Below are 21,290 nucleotides of genomic sequence, written 5' to 3'. Positions count from 1 at the left end.
TTTCACCACCTAAAAAAATAACAAATGAATATAAACACAAAGTTTGAACAGTATCACAATAAAATAATATATTTTAAAATCATAATAAAAACATTTTTACATAATTATCACAATTAAGTGCAAGATTGGTTAGGTGAGCAACACTGGACTAAATTTAAATGCAGTCTACTAAATGGCTGCAAATTCTAATCAATAATCACAAAAAAGTACTTTATTGCCTGTTCAAAGCTTGTAAAATACGCAAAATATACAAAAACAAATTAATAATATCCATGTACAAGTTAATAGTTGCTAAAATGTACTCTTCTGGCGACAAAGTCTCCATAATCAATTTAGTGTCATAAATTATGAACAAACAGAAAAGGAAAGCCCCACCAAATCCAATCAGTAATTCAAAAATGGGTGACTGTAAGAATACTTGCAGAAATCCACCAATTATCAAGATAATCAGTCCTGCAAACAAACTAAAAAGAAAACTTGTAGGGTCAGTTTATGCTGTGTATAATGTAAAGCTTACGCTGAATGCATGGCCGAAAAATCGCGCTTAGTTTGAAAAGTGTAGGCAGTCAGCCCACCCAAAACCAGCAAAGTCAATAAAAGAGCTTCCAGCACTATGGTTTTTGAGTAAAAAGTTACTATAACCCCAACAGTGTAGGCCTGGATAACAGTCTAAAATTTCTCTAATAAGAAATAGTTTTCTTTAGAAAAAGTACTACTTACAAATGCAGTCAGTAAGATCAAGTTGGTGGGAGATTCTCTGCGCTTGATGTGCAGGGGGATGAGAATGATTATACCAGCAAAAAAGCTCAGCATAATCATCCAGTCACTAAAAATACCATATTATAAAGGAACAGCGCACCACTGCTAAGTGAGACTTACTTGGTTTGAACAAACCCTTTAATTGGTGGCGTAAACATGAAAATCGCTGCAATTATCATAGTCAAAAACACCTGCATCGTTAACAGCCCATAAACTTTGCGAAGGAAAGCCAAACGTATGTTTTTTGTAGCTTGGGCTACATTATTCCTGTAGGCAAAGTCATGTTCAATGCCATCCTCTCCATACTCTTTGCCACCTTGTTCAACGTCTTCAGTAAGAATCAAAGGCACGGTTTGAGACATTTTGAATTCACACTAAAAGTGAAAAGTAAAGTTTTTCCCCTGTAGGATTTTGAGAGATATTTTAGGTGCTAATTAGGGAGGATACCATTCACTGTTTTTCACCTACCTACACTGCTGACAGATGTTTTTATATGAATCCTGTTTATAAATAGAAACAAACACCAGACTTGTTGTATAATTATTGCCAAAAAGACTTCAATTATTACTACTTATGTTGTGTTGTAATTTATGATAATTTTTATAAATATTTTTCTTGCAAAAGTGGTTGACAGTGACGTATGCCACTAGCAGCTGGTCGTGGTCACGTGGTTCTTAATTGCCATTCCCATACAAAACCTTGTGACCATTAAATTTAACCTGAGAAATGTTAGGATTGGTGTTTGGAGCAGCATGCCATCTTTCTCTATTGCTGTATACTAGAGAGGGCACACAATACAATTCCAATTTAATACAAAAAATGAACAAATTAATCCCAAAATTACCATGTTTTATTCACATAACTACACAGACAGACATTTGAAATGGATCTAAACAGTCAAAGAAACATTTGTAGTAAAAAACAAATTATTTCTCTTTGCGCTCACTCAACAGTGAATTGTGCAGTCTTGTAACTTCATTTTCCACTAAATCTTGACACACAACCCCATCTACAGTAACAAAGTTTGCGCAGCTTTTCTTAGACTCAGTGCTTCTCACTGATCCAGTTTTAGGGTCCTTAATACTCAGGTGCAGTTCATATTTGTCATCATACCTTAAAAACCATTATGAACCATTTTGAAGCTTAAATAATTTCCAGTGTTACTTTTCCATTGAAGAACTGGCAATCCAGACAGTGCCCTTTCTCTGTCCTTCTTTTTGTACGCAAACAGCAAAAATACCCTTTTCTTTGTAGGTGGTGTAAAGGGTTAAAACTCCCATCATAAAAAAGTAAGTGGTCACACTGAAGATCAGTACTGGCCTGAAATAATAAACAATTAGAATGCTCCAGTAAGATTGAGGTAAGTGTGCTCACCTAGATTGAGGGAACGGATAAAAGTAGTCCCACAACAGTGCAAACATAGCAACACCTACAGCTATAGTACAGATCGCTAATCTTCCATCCATAAGGGCAAAATTTTCCACATAGTTGAACTTCTTGGTGAGCACCTGTTTATGTTCAAAGCTGTAAGCATAAAATACCTACTTAAATGTGAGTTTTTACCTCTTTAACTGCGTCGTCTAGTGAATTTTTTACAGCTGAACTGTCCCATTTATTAATTTTCACAGTCTCCTGAAAAGTTTATAAAATCCAGTTGTTTTCTTGTATTTTCTTTGAAGTTGTGACTTACCTTTTCGTCTTTGCTTTTAGGGTCTGTCTCTTTAGGAGCCATATTCTAAAATGTGCTTTAATATGGGATATTTATTATAAACAGAAAAACGGTGTTTTTCCAATATTGTTGCCCCAAAAACACATCAACAATCCGGCCAAGACACGTCAGAGCAAACTAATTGTCAATGTCAATTGTCAAAAATAAACTTCTTAGATAACAGCCAGCAAAGCAGATGAATCTTTATTAGGATAGGCAACCAGTCTTACTTCAGTAGTAGTGCTAAATTGAAACAGTACATGATTTTTCTTGATGAGTTTGAGTAATGTATTTAATAAGTGTATTTTTAATTATGCGGTGCCGTACAATAACGGTTAATAAACAGGTACAGTACGAGAAATCACTTCAAATGGACTTAATTGCATTTATGATTCGGTTAATTAAAACGATTGCTTCAATTAAAAGTCTTCATTAAGTCTAACCTGAATGGGTACTTTTTAATATTTGCGACAGTGGTAAATGGTCATTAACGGTGGCGTCCACTTCTATGATTTTTTTTTGTTTGGGTTGACCAATTTTAGTTCATTTATCATTTTATCTGTCTATTTTTCATCACAAGACTTTGGAGATGATCTTACAACTTTGCCATTTTGGTTTAGAAGTTATTTGATTTTTATATGCTTCAGATTAAATTGGGTCCTCCCGCAACAAAGCGGTTTTCTTCGGTTTTCAAGAGAGAAAGTACTGGTTTTAGGTCGGCTTGGTTTGGTACCCAGTACCACTAAAAGTGCTGGGTCATGGGAGAAACGCGCTATAAAAAGCCGGAGTGGAAATGAAACACATCAGGCAGGACGGCTAATCTATTACCTATTCTATCGGTTCGATTTGATAGAGTATTGAAATCACCCATTGAAACAGCATTTGAATGGTTGTGGTCGTTGTTGCGGTTAAACTATATCACCTATTATTTATTTTCGAAAAAATTGTTAACTCCGAAGAGGCAAAAGAACCATCAGGAGCCGCACCGTGACCAATTTGGTGTTTTTTTACTCAGTTGCGGTGTAGAAAGTTACGTTTTCTCCCCTTCTGTCTCTTCTCATTTCACGTATAAAAGTGTCACAGTATTTTTGAACATTTTGACTGGTCATCAGTTGATAACATCAATTTATTTAAGACCTTGAAATGTTCAGAATCATAAAGCGTTACATGTAATTTTCGACGTAACATAATGATAGGAAAGGAAATGGTACATCAACGCAAACGAGTTTTGGACCAAATCTTTGTACACCGCATAACTTTCGACTTCTTTTTATATAAATTGTGTCATGTCACAATGTTATTTTATACCCGGAGGAAAATTGTATTGTTTGAGTTTTGGCAGGTACATAACATGTTGGGTGGCACTGGACACATATCAAATTTAATAACATACAAATGAAAAATGTTCAACTAATTGTACCATCTTTATCCAAAGCACAATGAAGTGCTTGCGCCCATATGGCCGAAGATTCTTTTAGGTCTAACATTTGCAAAGGAAGCAGCATGCAGCAACAGCGAACACACATTCTTCTTTCTTCGATTAGTGCCGTTAGCGTCGTCGCAAACCTGAGAGGAGCACATCTTGTCTATAGGAAGACCCAGGCCAGCTGACACGGTACCAGCCGGTTCCTATATTATATTTGCACCACTCCGCAATGGTACTGGAATGCGAAAAATATAATCTACAAATGCATTAACAGAGTTAATTGAGTCGTGTAGAGAGGCCTCCTAGATGGATTATGGAATGTCTCTGAATGCAATAAGTATCTGTTTGTTCGCCTAGTGGCCGATGTAAGTGCATTAGGAACTTATTTAATTTACGGGGTAATGATCTTCGTTATGTCCTTCTTTTCGTTAGCTGATTGGGTTTGACACTGTTTTAAATTGATATCATTTTAAAATGAATCAAATTTTATTACAATGACAAGTTTGTATGGTTGCCTACAATGCAGCCAAAATGACTGGATAGGGGTGGATTCATTTCAGGTGTTTTTTACCCCGGAGCAAGTCAGCCATGAATCTATTTGGTTATTTAACTAAAATATCTCTTCGTTTGATTTTTAACTAATAAAAACCTGCTTATTGCACCTACCAAGAAGTCAGGGTAGCAGAAAAAACAGAAACGATAAAGGGCTGTAAGAGAATTTTTATAGAATAATGGGGCCTTTTCTCATTACTTGGTTCTAAATTTAATTTAGACTCATAAAATATAATGGGTTGGGCGTAAGGGCCTAGATATTTTAAGAACTTATAATTCAAAATTTCAATTTATTAATATCTTGATTGGCTTGTCACGTGTCACGTCACGTCCAATTTAAACAAATCAAATTTGGCACAAGCCGGCAACTCCGCAACAATGTAACATGCGCTTTCAATTTGACGTCCATCTTTGATTTTTTGACATTTCAACAAATAACCAAATTTTGTTGTTTTTTTTTTTGGCTTTTTGTGCTGCGTTTAAGCTTTAAACTATATAGTTTTCGGTTATAATGTGTCTAGAGTGCAAACTGTGGTAATATTCGGTTGGACTGGCATTCTTTGAAGCTTCTTTACGAAGAAAATTGCAATCCCTGTTGGATAATTTAAGGTATGTGGTTTTGTAAATGTAACGAACCAAAACTAATAAAACGTTTAAGTATGAATTATTTTAAGTCAATATTGCAGCATTTGCATAAATCTCAGCTCAGTGGGTATGGGGTTTGAGATTAGTCAAGAAAAGCAGCTTTCAGCTTGCTGTTTTTTCGTGACCAAACACAAACTACCAACTATGATTTACGCAAATACTACACTGTAAACTTACCATAATTCGCTACTTAACTATTTTAAAGGCGCTTGATTTACATAGACAATTTCAAAGATGATTGCCATATGCCATTATAAACATTTTCATCAACATTGAGTGCATCATGTGATTTTAAAATGGCCTGCAGTGTTTAAGTCACGTGCTTTGAGTTGCACTTCCAAGTAAAATCGAACGGTCATTTTTTAAAAATTATCCGACGTTGCCATATATCCGCTATTTTAAATAGTGTCCCTCCAAAAATGTAAAAACCTAATTTTACGATTGAAACAGTTTACAAAAAAGGCAATCTTCTATATTAGAAAATTACATAAAAAAATATGTTAAAACCCCATTAAGCACTCTCGTACAGTACAACAAGTAGCTGTCAAACTGTAAGCAACGTTGCCACGTGTTGTAAATTATTACCCAATTTACAGGCAGGTTTTGTAAATTGCAATTAACATAATTACCACATTAATTGGCTTTATGTTATAAATATTATTGCCTGACTTCATACGCGAGCAAAATAATAATAAAAAAAAACTGGAAAATCATCCTCTAAATTTTACACTGTATTTCATGAATATCTAAACGCATTTGGATGCGGTAGGATAACAAATGTCCGTGAGTTTAAAATTGTAAATTATCACCATTCAGCCGTAAAAATCTTGGAAATAATCACAGACCAGTGGAGGACGTATCGAAAAGTTGACGGTTTCATTTTTGTTTTTCGAAAAATGTGCAACCTTTACGCACTCCGGCTAATAAAGGGCCGAACCCGCTATAGTCTACATGGTTCATCGGTTATAAATAATTTATTAGGCCTTCTACCTAGGCTGTGTGGTTCTATAGCAGGTACATACAAGGGGGAAATCGCTCTAGTCGAAGCACGTTCACCTTTGCACTATACAAGCAGTTGCGAACTAAAAACCCTGACGATGGTTTTGCGGTAAGAAACCGGCATAATAGAATCAAAAAAAAAAAAAATTTGTATCTGGTGCTTCTCGTAACTAGATTTAGATGGGAGCGTCACATCGAAAGTGTAAAACGTGGTTGGATGCTGAAAATCCCTTTCTCTTCCACTTCGCAGATTAAATCTCAGGCACGATTCTTCTATCCGTCTTACCTTTTAAATGCTTTCCTCAACAATGTTGCAACTATAAAACGGTCCTTTAAGGCCGTTTTAGACTATTCATTTTTATGCAGAAGTTTTTGGATTATAGTAAAATTTGTGGTTTTACAAGACAAATTACTTACTTTAAAGAAGATAAAATAGTGAAAACAACTCAAACTATATAAGTATTTCATACTTTTACTGTTACTGCCAGTGTTGATATGACTTACTTAACATCAGCCTAGTAAATGTGTCTTGGACTACTTTTACTCAGTTCAAAAACTGTTCCAAAGGAGATAATAGTGTATTAAACCCGCGTTACCTATCCAAATTTTTCAAGATTATGAATAATGCACTACGTTGTAGAAGTAAGTCCGATTAGACTTTCAAATGAACTACACACGGGCAATAAAAATGTTAATACATTTCAGGTTTGATAAAGTAAAGCAAAATATGGTTCCAAATACTACTAGTACGAGTTTTCTTTCTCTGACTCTCTCGGATTGAAGTACAAATGATTCGACAATAATACTGTCGCTTGTTAATACATAATTCATTTGGACGGTATATGGGTGGTAGTAGCAAAAAGTAGCCGGCTTCCTGTTACGGATGCTAGAAAATCAAAGTCACTACGCCAATGACCAGCGGTTTGAAAACCCGACCATTGCGTGTCTAATGAATTTGTAATTACAGTTTAGAAACCGGTAAATAATATTTTCCCAGCTTTAATTCCAACTGGCACCGTCATAGATTTTACTCGTTTTCGACACCAAAACAACACAATGTACAAAATAAAACTATTTCGTATTGAACGAGCATTACAATAATAATGGAAAAAAAAGGTAATAGGAAAATCTTTTTAGATAGTGGAACCGGCATTATTCATGGTCTGAATTGCAACAGGTTTAGTGGTAAATCAATTAATGGCTTTGAAATTAACTATGGGGTCATGATGATGCAGATATTTCTGGTATATCTCCCTATCTCTTTCTATCGCCATGAAGTGCATTTGGTTCTCAACTCAGGGTACAATGAACCTTTGTAGTGTAGCTGATCCATGGTACAGTTTCGGTTTCGTTAAAATGGACACTTTTACTCTTTTGACCCATCCGAGTTTACGCCTCCAATCACACAGCGTGTGTAATTATTACATTCACGTGACGACTTTTAAGAATCCGTTACTATATTTGGTGCGTCCCACATTTTGCTCAATGACTATTGTTCATTTCGAAAAATCTTTTAAAACCATTTGCATGGGACATTGTCTGGTTTTCGTTTGCGTAATCGGTCGTAATAGGTTCCGATACAGTTTAGGTAATAGAGAATGTTGCAAAAACACTGCAGTGTTTTAGGTTTATGCAAACAGGCTGTAAATAATTTTTTTTTGGCTTCGTAGAATTTAAAGTGCTGTGTAAAGCTTTTGCTTGGCTTATTTTTGTCAAACCCAAACCAAACTGAAGCCATCACTGAGATTTGTAATTTTTCTGATTGCAATCAACTCAAGACTCTTAAGAAGCCATTTTTGGACCACCCTGTATCAACAATTTTGACCTATTTCTGCATCCACTTTTAGAACAAACCTTGTTTAACACGAAAATATACAAACATCCAAAAAAAAACTGTTTCTATGTGTAAATTAATTAATTTTTCGAAGCTGAAAATATAAAATTTTGCATAAAATGGTAAATATCTCAGAAACGGAGACAGGAACGTATGACATTAATACACGAAATAGGTTTAGAATTTTAGGTAGAATCGGAAAATACAAAAAGATAAAGGGTGTCCCATTTAAAATAAGTAGCAGTTGATAACTACTTCCGGTTAAGTTGTTGCATGAACATTTTCATTTTTTTACTTTTTTTTGATTAAAAAAGGTTTTTTAGGCTCTCCAGTTGTGGTAATTCAGAAAATTAGTGGATATTGATAGATGTTATTGGAAATAATTAGGAATTACTGGGCATTACGAGGAATTAGTGGACATTATTGGCATATTTGAAACTAGTGTACAAAATTTTAATCAGCGGTTTACCCTTCGCCCTAAGACTATTTCAAAGACAGGTTTTTTTGGTTTTCTGGAGTAAAAAGACACTAGCGAATACTAGAAGCCATTTTTTGACCACCCTGTATCAACAATTTTGATCTATTTCTGCCCCCACTTTTAGAACAAACCTTGTTTAACAAAACAAAATAAAAAAACCCAAAAAAAAAATTGGTGAGACTGAAAATATCAAATTTTGCATAAAATGGTAAATATCTCAGAAACGGAGCCAGAGAGGTATGACATTAATACACGAAATTAGTCTACAATTTTAGGTAGAATCGGAAAATACAAAAAGATACAGGGTGTCCCATTTAAAATAAGCAGCAGTTTATAAAATCTATTTACTAATATCTATCTACTTTTATCTACTTCCGGTTAAGTTGTTGCATGCATATTTTCTTTTTTTTACTTTTTTTAATTAAAAAGGGTTTTTTAAACCTTCCAGATGTGGTAATGGGTTCATCCCAAATATTTTTTTATTTAATTTTTGATTAGGGCGCAAAAAAATATGAAATACATTTTTTTATTATTTTTCAAAATACCAAGTCTAACATAACAAGAATTTAAATTAGTCTTGACAAATTAGAAACGATTAAAGACGGTCTTTATTTCTATAAAACATCTCAGTGTTTACAGTTTTTAAGTTTCTAACAATCACTACACTAAAGACATTATGTCAAATTGACATCAAATTACTTTTTGTCCAGTGAAATAAAAAAGTTGTCGTGTCGTGCTATAAAACGTGTTATTTGGCAACATTGCACTCTACGGTTATAAATCAGACATCAGACAGCCATAGCCAATAAAACTGCTGAAAGTCGTCTACGTCATATACGCGGCAAAACTGTGGATTTGAATTTATTTACGCATTTTCAAAGTCCTGTAAATTACCAAAAAACCGTCTTTTTTGTAAGTAAACTACAAATTCGGACATTTTAGACTAAGCTTTCCTATAAATTGTGGGATGAACCCATTCGGAAAGTTAGTGGGTATTGTTAGAAGTTATTGGAAATAATTAGGAATTATTGGGCATTACAAAGAATTAGTGCGGTTTACCCTTTGCCCTAAGATTCTTTCAATGATTGCGCAAAAGAATAATTAAACTTTGTTCTAAATACGACAATTTTGTACTATTTTAGATGAGTTAGACTTAGAAACTCATCCTTGTTAGTGCGTTTATTAAAGTACTGGGCAGCATCCTGATTCATGTAAATTAAGCGCCAGTATTTATGTTTCCCCGCTTTCTGATGCATTAGGCTGTCTACAGGCAAAAGATATGATCTCCTCGCCAATCGGTATCCACAGAACTAATACACAAGAAAAGGCAGTAGAATTTAACTACTTCCTTTTCGGTCCCGGGGAATAATATTTGAATAATTTCCGATGAAAATTATTTACATACCCACTTGCGGGCTGATAATGCGCCCGATACCTCGAAGTTAAGCGACCTGGGGCGGCCACGAAGAAGACGGTATCGAGGTTATTTATTGGAGTTATCGAGTTGCTCCAGTTGTCTACCATAATGTTAAGTTTCAATTTGGTTTAAAGTGTCCTCCATTATTGTAGTTTGTGGCAGCTTTTTCTTAACCTCCTAAAATTTGTTAAACTTAAGTACGTTGTGGCAAATTATATCCGTTTTATGTTAATGCAATCAATATTTACTTTGATATCACAAGCGCGACTCATGTGTAATTTGCGTTATTTAATGCCTTCTAGTACTTATACAAATTCCAGCCATTATGATCACTTTGTCCGTGTGTAGTGGGTATTCAAGCCAGATTAGCGACGTTATTACTGTACTACACACTTGATACAAGCTTCATTTATCATCATTATGTACAGTTTTCCTATGACTTGAATAGTTGCAGAGGCTAGTTACAAAAAGTAATGTTTTAGCCGAATGGTCAGATGGATTTCAGACCAAACTCCGCTAGATTTTTATTGGATAAAATTAATAACAAAAAAAACCTCATTAACATGCTTTAAAAGAGTCTATCAGAACGAGTTGGCAAGAACAATATCGTGGTCAAACCGGAGTCTTTGGTGAGGAACTGTAATAAGTTCGATAATCCGAAATAATCGAAGGAATTCACGGAAAAACTCGTTCCGCGCTTCTCACTAGATTGAACCTATTTCATAGTTTAGAGAACAAGAGCGTACAAAAGAAGAAAAAAACGATCACAAAATCACAGCAATCTACGTGAAATCAATTTCTCGTCAAGAAGCGATAAAAAGTAAAAAAGACACGCCGAACGAAATTAGTAACAGGATTCGTGAAGAGCTGAGGTTTTTTCTTAACTTGAAGAGAAGTGGAGAATAATGACTTTGCGATCGCTTTTGCTTCAGTATCAGTTCGTTCTTCGACTATTTCCTAGGCCCCGATGTTTGTCAGTGGCGTATCTTATAGATAGGATATCGACTAACGATTCTCGGACTTGTGGATGATAATTGGCTTGTTAGCCATTATCCGCCTGCTGCTATATACGAGATACAGAAATGCGTGTTTCTTAAATTAAACTCGTTTATTTCTAGGACTTCAATAAATACATCACTAGTGTCGATGTAAATTACTACTGAAGTCTAAAATCATTACTATGTTACTTTAAATCATTGTCTTGCCGTTAAACATGGTAGAAAACTATGCACTTCAGTGTAAAGTCATTAGCATGCGTAACAAGAAAATCACTAGAGTGTTTACAGTGTGTCTATCTCATTTTAACTCATTCTGACTAAACAAGATGGCCTCTCTACAACTTGAAATTCGAGTGTGCAGTATTTGCACTGTTTGTAATTTGTGATTGGTCAAGAAAGAGCAGAAAGCTGCCTTTTTTGACCTATCACAAACTGTGCTGGAAATTATGCACATGTTACAATGACTTCAAAATAATTTAATTCAAACTAAATTGTGTTTTATTGTCTCAAAACTCATTGACCAAGCTTAAAGACAGTTTACTCATTCGTAATTCTCAATTTGTTGTGATTTTTGTTTGCTCAAAATAATATTACTTTTCATTTAACTCAATGGTCTCAGAGTCTTAGACGTATATTGATCAAAGTATCAAAGTATGAACCTGAGTTTTAAGCTGTAATAACACTGTATCTCTTTTTGTCAAAATAAGTTAAAGTGAGATAGACATAGTAAACACTCATCTCCAAGTTAATAGTTGGCAATCATTTGTCAGATGTCAAAAAATTTGGATGACAAATACTGAAGGTAAGAGTTATAAGATCAGTGTAGGTTCTACACTGTTGGTTGGGAAATATATGATGCAATTTTATAGTTGTACATAATTAAAGTGTGGTCTTTATCAGGGGATCTCTCAGGGTAAATACAACTACAATTAGACACTTCAACATAACAATTAATTTGATGTTTACGTAGGACAATCTGTCATTATAACGCATTTTGCAACTAACCAAGTCAACGGATGGGATGAAGGTCTTACTTAAATTACACTTAACAACTCATTTTATATAAAAAAAAAACACATAAACGCTGTTAAAATGTACAAACGAATTCCGACAAATGGTAGCTCTAACTCAATTTTGTCCTACCAACAGTTTTACTTGTCACGTGACTTTGTACGGAGGTAAGGTTAGGTTTGGGTGCAGTTGGTAGCATTATTGCATTCTTCCTGTTTAAAAAAACTCGTTTAGCAAAGAACTGTCCATCAAAAACATTATAAATCTGGATTTACATGTCAATGGGACTGTTTGAAGTCACGTTTCGACAGATTGGACATAGCTGTTATGATAGTTTCTCCGCGAGAGGGCGTTTTGCATGGCACACTAGATATGTTTCGCTAAGCCGATTATATTTGGTTTACATAAACCAATAAAAACTCTAGAATAGTTTACTCCCTTATTTGACAAGTTACGTCAAAATGTCATAGAAAATAAAGGATAGAGCAGATTTCAAGCTTCCCAAAAATATCCCCACATGATTTGATTGATCACCGTTTGGCCACTAGAGAGCGTCAAAGTTCCTTCACCATAAAATGTGCGAAATGTTTTATTGTTTTTCTATTATATCAGGTTTTGAAAAAAAAAGGTGTGTACTATAGTAAATAAGTAGTAAGTCGTACCATAATGCTTTTACCAACGCCAATTCAATAATACTATAGATAACACCACAACATACTATTTGTGAAAGTAGTTTAAAAGCTAGGTCATTTCCTAAAAAGGTTTTCATAAGTTGGGGTTTTTTTCGGGATTAGGAAACTTAGGAAACCTCCTGCTGCTTTGGTTCATAATCTGACACCATCATATCACTCACAAAACTCACGAACAACACAAATATGCAACTTTTAACACCTTTTAGCACTTTAGTAAAAGATATTCAAATTTTAAATTCAAAATAGATGTCACAGTGACAACAACAATGACAACTAGGAAATTAGTTGTTTTCTTTCGGATCTAAACGCGATATGATCCAAAGGTCACGTGGCCTGCGTATAATTTTGTAATCATGGGGTCACGTGGTGTTTAGAAAAAAATAAAGTGGTTCCCTCCGGCGGCGGATTCTATCGAAATAGCTTTTGATCAAATGTCAAATTTTGTGTCTTCATGGCCTCCTATTCTGTATTTTAACAATACTTTCTATCCAGTTTAAGTAATTCGGATCCTGGCTTGTAAGTGACCAGGGGGACTATTCTTGAAAGCAGGGAACGGAATTCTCAAGAGAGGTGTTGATAGAATGTGATAGAAGAAGCTGACAATGGCGGGTTCCTGTCACATTCTACAGGTTTTTCTCTTTTTAATTCCCTTCCCTCGTTTCAAGAATACGCACCTAGATGTTTCCATAAACTTTGCGGTGTTCCTGCTCATTTGCCTAGAGGCAAACCATCATCTGTAATTTGTATTTTGAAGTCCAGTTTTGAGCACCAGGACACAATTAAGTTAACCTTAAAAATATATTCAAAAATCAAAACTTTCTTTCCATGAATCATAATAATTGTATTTCTTCATCACACAATTTAAACCTTAATACTTCTGTACAGTTACACAACTTGGTTATTGTTAAATATATGATCGAGAGAGTTTGTAATTAGTTACTTACATTCGGTCTACCTTCAGAATAGTTATAATAAATAATTCGAAATGGGCGCGTTTTTAGTGTACCATCAATCAAATCCGATGACTTCTTTAAAATGCTGCATTGCCTTCATTATCTGGGCAACTGTTTAGTATTGATTTACAAAAGTACAATTGAATGAGAGATAGTAATTATCTCTAGTTTGATAACAAGTTATGGGGGTTTTACCCACATAATGGCGGTTTGTACCGTTAAAGATTAACCGGTTTGTGTGCATTTGGCGTTTCGGACAATGTTTGTATTGAATTTAGAAGAAAAATTATTGCTTCAATGCAATTTTACGCTTTAAATACAACAAAAACGAACAAACTCGTAAATTTAATTACAACATTGCCACATTTATGTATTATGATAAGTCTGTCACTGATCGTAGTTTGTGATTGGTCACAAAAAGCAGCAAGCTGAAAGCTGCGTTTTTGACCAATCACAAATAACTAACCACTGTGCTGTGACTGTCATTCAAACTTACCAATCAGGTAAATACTAATTATTTAGCAAAACGTTGTTCTTCTTTGAACAACATAATAATAACATCAGCTTAATAAATAAATAATAAACATCAGAACCCAGAACTGTTTGGTTCTAATATTCCGGTACCATAGTGCGTTCACCTACAAAATTCTTTGAACTGTGACGCAATAACACCGGCTCAATTAGGTACCAACACCGAGCTTGCTTGTTCTTTATTGATTAACATTTTATTATTATTGTTTCGGTCATTTTATATTATTAATAACAATCGTAATTGGCTGATGGTGCCTTATGGCGATGATGATCATGGTTACGGTACTATTTATGATTGCGTCAGCCCAATGTGGTGAGTAAGAGGTGGTGTACCTTTCACATTTCTACATTAATGTGTTTTAGAAGTTTATGGGAAAGGGCAAGGACTTAAATGGGCGTCAGTGCACTTTTAGTGATGATTTATACTTTTATTGTATTGATAAGTGAGCAGTAGATGGTCAATTTAGACAGAACAGTTAAACCTACTATCAATTTGGTTGGAATTGACTTGGCAATGTCGCCAAACTGACATTCTCTACTAATTTGGTGTCAATGACTTGGCAATGTTCTCAAACTGACAAATTATACCAATTTGGTTTAAGCTCACTTGGCATTGTTCCCAAACTGACCAACATGACCAATTTGGTTCGAATTGAGTTGCCAATGTTGCCAAACTGACAAATTCTACCAATCTGGTTGGAAATGACTTGGCAATATTGGAAAGTCATTTCGAACCAAACAAATTATACCAATTTAGTTCTAAATTCATAGAAATTGTTAGGAAGAAGGAAAACAGTTTAATAGATTTGATTGATCCAGCAACTTTGTTTTTCCTGTGATTCGCTTGTATTTAATGTCAGTTCTGTCATTTTGCTTGAGTAGTTAGGTGTCACGTGTTTGGCTCTACCGTTAAGCAACCGTTACTTGTCACTGTCACTTCTGTGACATTGCGATGACATACTAAAACTCTTTCAAATCGCTAGCCATCATAATTTGAATAATACAAGTATGGAAATTTCCAAATTAGAAATGGAAATCCAATATTAAAGAAAAGAGAGTGCCAAAGTGTGCCAAAACGGATGTGACGTTATTTGACAGCTGCCATCAGACATCCTAGTGGTCACGTGACCAATTGTTGAATGACGTAGCACAATGTCACTTACAAAGTTATGCTTTATTAGAACATCGATTTGTAATAGCTCTCTTCTTCTTATCATGTAATTTCTATGTATGTATAATATTATAATATTCAAATTTCATGTTACAATTTAGGCTTAACATGATTATAGTCATTGGTGTATCATACTTTTAAAGATTATGAGTAACTCTTAGTAACTATCTAAATTAGTATGTAATTACGCTTGGTTGAGTACTTTCCAAGTATATTTTTGTGGTGAATCCAAAAATTGAATCGACGATTGCATCTACCCCGGGGATGGCACCGAAAGAACACGGGATCCAAAAATAACCCGTGAATTCTTCTAGTGCCATTCACTGGTTGATGAAAATCCCAATTCTACTCCGACCATCTGCATTGAACTTTTCAATATTCCGTCCGCTGAACAATAACAATATAAACCTCCGGAAGTGTTACATAAAAGCTCATGTCGTTGTTATTAAGCCTAATATACACAGGTACATAACGGGATTGGCGGACAAGATGAAACAGAATCAATTTATCCGATCCTATTAAAAGCTACACAACATTAAAACGATTTTGTATGATCGTAATTATGTTCGTCATTCCGGTTTTAATTTCTTACTAATGTTGTATTATGACTAAATGACGAAAAAAAACGGTCATGCACCGTTTCATCTTGCTCGAGACTATATCTATGGACTATAAGCTATAATAATACTGAAGGGGTTAATCAATCTTGGTTATAATAAATGGTTCGGGCCTAAATAACATACTTAAAACCCGGCATTTGTATTACAAATAAAAACTTGTGACACGTGTTTTTGCTGATGATTATAGACACTTACTTTACTGTTAGTAAAAATTAAACACTGACTTATCATAAGGAATTAATCTGTAATCTTGTGACTATACACAGTAAGAGAAAAATTAAATTGTGGCACAAACACATACTTTAAAGTCTTGGAGCTTTATCCAAGATCTTACTATTATTCAAATTGACTAGAGTGTACAAGAATGCGGACATTCCAACACTTCTTGCAACCTTGTTACGCAATAAATTGTATTCCACCTACTCTAATAAACACAAAAAGCATATCCGTTCTTAATATTAACGGAAACATCGAAAAACATATACAAGTTCCGCAACATAAATATGTATATTGACCACGAGACCAGTTCTTCGGCATTCTAAATCAGCCATCAGTCAGTTTGATTTTTATTTCCTCAATTAAAAACGAATCGATCATTGAAGATACCAGTCAGGAAGTAAAATGCGGTTTAATTAAATTGGTTAGGCGAAAGAAATTAACTATGTTAACATAGCGGTGCTAGGAACGGTCACTGTCGCCATTTTAACATGTTTCGGTACCCTTAAGTAGGTTTTGCGTGTTTTAGTACCACGGTCATGTTAGAGCAGCACAGCTAAATGGGTAATGAAGTTATTGTTCAAATATCTAGCTATGCAAACTCATTATTTCAACAGTTCTGCAAGTGCCAGCACTAACTGTGAATAGTAAGTAGTTTTGTTGGTTTTTGTTCATTACACCATTTTAAACTTTTAAAGCTGTATTTACAGTGGGAAAGTACACCACAAAACCAATACAAATCGATTTTTATTTATGTTCTTATCCTTATCTTTGAACTTGAAATAAACGCCGGCGCCGTTTATGTCTGATGATGGCTTTTAAGTAGGTATCCAAAACGGTAAAAAAAAACTTATAACGTAATACCATTGTATTCATTAATGCTAAGTTTACATGTACTCTTCTACATGAATGTAAATGTAATGAAAAAAATGAAAAAATAAAAATGACCCAAATCTGGACATTTTTGACATAAATAAGTTGATAAATGGAAACATACTTAAAAACAGATTTGAACGATTTTGGATGACACATCAATCAAAACTGTTAAAATGAATAATACTTTTTTTTGGAATTTTAATTTAAATTATTTTGTATTGTTGTTTAATAAATCACACAGTTCACCAAAAAGACGATCAAATTGATACAAAAACAGGTGAAAGTAAAAAAAAGTAACTAATAAAACAATTTCACTAATTAAAATAAAACTATCTTAAAAATAACAGAGACACCTGTTAATGTTGGTTACTTCCTGTTTGGTTTTTGTTATTGAAATTGTCTTTGTGTTTCGTTTTTTTTTTTTTAAGCTGACTTACCCATGCGGATGTTAATTGTTCCGCAATATCCACTTTATATTATTATGATTAGCATATAAGTTCAGCAAATTACGCTAATTGGTTCAGATTTTTCCCAGAATTGAATAGACCAAGATAACTAGGCGATTGCTCATTTCAACGATTTAGTATGATCGTAAAAGTTTTACAATAAACCTGTACACGTCACTTGAACGTAAAAAAATACTAAAATAATTACTTATAATATAAGTTATACTTACAGAGCATTGACACCCAAAGCGACAACGTGCTGTTATGTATATGATATTTTATTATAAAAATAGCAATAACCTTACATCCACAGCAAAATCAGCGTTAGTAGTACCAAAGCGATCGTGGCTTGGTAACCGCGTACCAAACAAATTGAATAACTCATCGAAACCGGTAAAACAGTAATTGGAAAGCACATCAAACAAAGGCAGATCAAAGTGGTTCTGATCGTACCCCGGGTATATTAAGCACCGGTACCGGCGGTACCAAGTAGATTCGCGTGCGTTTACCAACGCCGGTGAACTCGAACTGCAAACCATGGACGGTGCTCGTCGACAGGTAGTACCCCTACCTTAACCCAAAGGTCTTTGCACCTGTGGAACCGTGACAGTGCTCTGATGGGCAGCTATTAGTCATAGTGGGAGCTCACTGGTTGTGACAACTGACTCGGAACGTTCGCCCAAGCTATAGTCAACGGCGAAGATCTAGACCATTTTTATGTAACTGTAACGCCCCTGTATTTAACAGACTTAATGCGGTTTTCCTTGTTCTGGATGTAAATGCAGTCCTACAGGATCAGTGGCTCTAGGACTATTCAGATTTTCAACTTTTAAGATAATATGCCAGTGTCTTTACGGTTCATTTTTGTTTGCCACCAGTTTTAGTATTTAGGGTAAATATCATTAAAGAAAAGATTGGTTTGAAACTAATTACGACTCTGTGGATTGCAGTCCATTTCCGCTTTTTTTTTTAATACAAACCTTTGTAATTAATTGGAATTGTCTACTAAAATGTAACAGAACCGCGAAAGGTAACTAAAATGAAATTACCACTTGTCTTAAACTGTCTTTGATTTGAATTGAGACGATTTACAGTGACAGAACTGTATATGTTTATTTAAAACAGAAAAAATCAAAAATAGAGAATGGTTTTTGCCTTTTTTTAAACTCTAAATTTACCTAAATAGAATAGTGCAAGTGAACAAGCTTTTTAGAGATGTCACTATTTGACAGCTCCTATCTTGGTTCCTGTCATAGTTAGGAGGTTCGTTTCAACGTCAAAATGCAGCTCATAGTTTTTCTTTTATCTACACCATTTACATATGTAATTTAGAAAGCATCAGTTGAATTTTAGAAACCATGTGATGGATTTTAGAAATATCACTTGTATTTCGGACACGGTACATTTAATAATAGAATAATAACTTTGATTTTAGAAATTGCAAATTGTATTTTAGAACAGTTTCTTGAATTTCAGAAAAGTTCAGTCAGATTTTTGACACGGTTATTTGTAATTTGGAAAATTAAAGTTGTATATCAGAAATCTTCATACTAACATTTGTGAAAGGTAATTGTGCTGTCATTGTTACAAAGTTATTAAAAGTTTTAGCAAATGAATGCCAGTTTGGATGTAAATTTTGTATTCATTGACAAAGTTATTCTTGTTGGCGTTTTGTAACTCGTAATTGTTACTACATATAGAACAATTCGCTGATATTAAATTTAAAAAAATGGACTAATAAACACACAGAAACATAATAAAATTCTGAAATTAAAATAACTATTCTAATATCCAACAGACCTTTTCTGAAATACAAGAGACTAATCTGAAATCCACCTCACGCTTTCTAAAATCAAATTTACGATACTGAAATACAATTTTTAAGTTCTGAGATGCAACTTATATTTTCTAAAGTGATATTTGCTAAACTACCTGTGAAAATGGTGTAGTGATGTAAGGTAAAGTAAAATTGGAAAAGTAAAGTTTGGTGTGACCAGTAGAGCTCGAATCAGATGAGAAAAGGCCACCGCATCATCAATGACGCAGTTTTTAAAACTATTTCTTTCTCCTTCTACAGTTGCCGTCGCATTAGATATAATCAGAGGCGTCCTATTAAAATATTCCCGAAAATATATTGTTAAGCGGTCAAAAAGCCACTTGGCAACGTAGTACGGTTTTTACTTGGACACAATTAAAACAGATGCGGCAGCGGCCAGGGACATTTGGACCTTTTTATATGCTTTTTCTAGCCGGCACTCTAAACGGTGTTGCCAAGTTTAAAAAAATGTAGTGGCGGACAGGGAGACTTAGGGGGTTAGGTTAGGTTCTGTTTTAGTCTGGTGTTTTGGTTGTATTGTTGATGGTCGCAGTTGAAGTTCACATAGTGTTATGAATAAAAAACGTTATTTTGTCAAAATGTCTTTCAAAAAGGTTGGAAAGAAAGGTGTTATCATATACAGCCAAGGCCGTGAAATCGTCAGTAACGTCTTACAATTTATGAAGAAAGAAGCAGAAGGAGTTTCCATTCCTTTGAAAAACTTTTTGTCTTTTATTTTCTTTATTAAAAACGACGAAAATGTTTCATTTTACTGATAAAATAATAGCACGCCACTGACTGGCTGCAACAACTTGGAAAGTAACGAGAGCAGCAATATTTAAAGCGAGACGTACAGAGATCGTGACATCATCGTTTGATGACGCCTGTGGCCTTTTCTTAGCTGATTCGAGCTATAAATTCCAATTTGATCAGTCAATTTACGAGCCTAATTAAAATTTGCTTGAATGATATCACTTTTCTGTCATGGCTGTCGTTAATTTAATTAATGAAATATTTACTCTTCAAAATAACTGTAATAAATCTCAGAAATGTCTCGTTTTGAAAACTGTGTTAAACTGTAATTATTGCAAATTCTAGGTTGACTATTTTGACATTAGGGACAGATATCACGTGACCACTGTCATAAATCTCAGAAACTTTTCCAAACTCTGATTTTTGCAACTTTTTGACAGTTTTATAGTTAGAGACAAAATTGCTCGTCAAATCCACTAGGAATGAGAAAATGACAGTTTTACGCACATTTTTGGAATCCTCATTAAATATCCTATCCAACAACCTGAAAAACACTACAAAATTCCGACAAGATCATCAAAATGTAATTGGTTGATTGAAACCGTTTACAAGATCAGTTTTCATCTTCTTTTCTTTAAAACAAAAAATAAAACATTAGAAGAAAAATAAAAAATTACGTACTTACCCCTTCCTGTTACAAACTGGGTGGTTACGTTTACATCTTACACCTTGGAACTTGGTAAAAACACACACGTTGAACGAGATTGATCGCGCCAACTATAGAGAAGAAGAACCGCGCTATTGTTCCACGACTAGGAAAAACAAGTGGTGGGAACAACACAATAGAAGGAAGAATTTCTAGTTAAACCACCATTTCTTGGTGCTTGCTACACTTTTTTTTCTCAATGACCGTTTTACTTCCTCTCTGCGTTTCGTTTCGGATAAAGCGCGCAGGCGATTTCAGTTTCCTCAATGAGAACCAAGCTGTTTTTTGTGTTTCAGTTCATTTAAATTATTAAAGAAAGTCACCGGAGTGTGGAACCAATAGATTTAAACAAAAACACATTTAAAAAATAGCCACCAAGAGTTGGTTGTTCTAATGAAAGCAAAATATCCAGGAAATGTTTCAAATTCTCCTGGTTGGAACTATCACTCGTCCTGGGTGCCATTCATCTCAGCCTAAAGTACCAAGTCGGATGTACGGCCTATTATACATATCCTGTAATTACCATCATCATACAGGCGATAAAATGGCGTGCCCCAGGTTGAAAATCATCATCGGATATTAATATGTATTTTATTATTATATTATTGACAACGTCTCGAAATTGCCTTCTTCAGCTTGGCGAAATGGAAATTGATATAAAACCAACAGAGACGATTGAGATT

The 21,290-nt window shown here is 34.5% G+C and overlaps 2 protein-coding genes across 3 annotated transcripts; both read right to left on the bottom strand.

Annotated features, from left to right (window-relative positions):
- Positions 1 to 42: 42 nt before the first annotated feature.
- Positions 43 to 1,393, bottom strand: LOC145733686 (protein lifeguard 4-like). 2 transcript variants are annotated; one of them, XM_081986626.1, is made up of 5 exons: positions 1,228 to 1,393; positions 880 to 1,133; positions 721 to 826; positions 518 to 669; positions 43 to 464 (listed from the first exon to the last, which is right to left on the bottom strand). In XM_081986626.1, exons 2-5 carry the CDS (start codon positions 1,119 to 1,121, stop codon positions 212 to 214), a joined length of 753 nt encoding a protein of 250 aa, XP_081842752.1. In that variant the 5' UTR covers positions 1,122 to 1,133; positions 1,228 to 1,393; the 3' UTR covers positions 43 to 211. The 2 variants fall into 2 exon arrangements, with proteins under 2 accessions (XP_081842752.1, XP_081842753.1); XM_081986627.1 differs by having other exon boundaries at positions 880 to 1,160; positions 1,228 to 1,381.
- A 194-nt stretch (positions 1,394 to 1,587) lies between these two features.
- Spase25 (Signal peptidase complex subunit Spase25) lies at positions 1,588 to 2,609 on the bottom strand. Its single transcript, XM_081986629.1, has 5 exons — positions 2,450 to 2,609; positions 2,323 to 2,391; positions 2,134 to 2,267; positions 1,924 to 2,079; positions 1,588 to 1,872 (listed from the first exon to the last, which is right to left on the bottom strand). Exons 1-5 carry the CDS (start codon positions 2,489 to 2,491, stop codon positions 1,686 to 1,688), a joined length of 588 nt encoding a protein of 195 aa, XP_081842755.1. The 5' UTR covers positions 2,492 to 2,609; the 3' UTR covers positions 1,588 to 1,685.
- Between the last annotated feature and the right edge of the window lie 18,681 nt (positions 2,610 to 21,290).

The sequence above is a fragment of the Ips typographus genome, linkage group LG9, assembly GCF_016097725.1.
Source record: "Ips typographus isolate SLU linkage group LG9, UJ_Ityp_2.0, whole genome shotgun sequence".
NCBI classification, from domain to species: Eukaryota; Metazoa; Arthropoda; class Insecta; order Coleoptera; family Curculionidae; genus Ips; species Ips typographus.
The sequence above is the reverse complement of the archived record's forward strand: the minus strand, read 5'-3'. Positions and strand labels throughout refer to the sequence as shown.

Excerpts from the sequence above, each read along its gene's own strand:
- LOC145733686 (XM_081986626.1), bottom strand. The coding sequence starts at position 1,121 with ATGTCTCAAACCGTGCCTTTGATTCTTACTGAAGACGTTGAACAAGGT. Across the intron at positions 827-879 it reads AAAGGGTTTGTTCAAACCAA|TGACTGGATGATTATGCTGA; the intron begins GTAAGTCTCACT and ends TGGTATTTTTAG. Across the intron at positions 670-720 it reads TGATCTTACTGACTGCATTT|ACTGTTATCCAGGCCTACAC; the intron begins GTAAGTAGTACT and ends GAGAAATTTTAG.
- Spase25 (XM_081986629.1), bottom strand. The coding sequence starts at position 2,491 with ATGGCTCCTAAAGAGACAGACCCTAAAAGCAAAGACGAAAAG. Across the intron at positions 2,080-2,133 it reads TATCCGTTCCCTCAATCTAG|GCCAGTACTGATCTTCAGTG; the intron begins GTGAGCACACTT and ends TTATTATTTCAG. Across the intron at positions 1,873-1,923 it reads GCCAGTTCTTCAATGGAAAA|GTATGATGACAAATATGAAC; the intron begins GTAACACTGGAA and ends ATGGTTTTTAAG.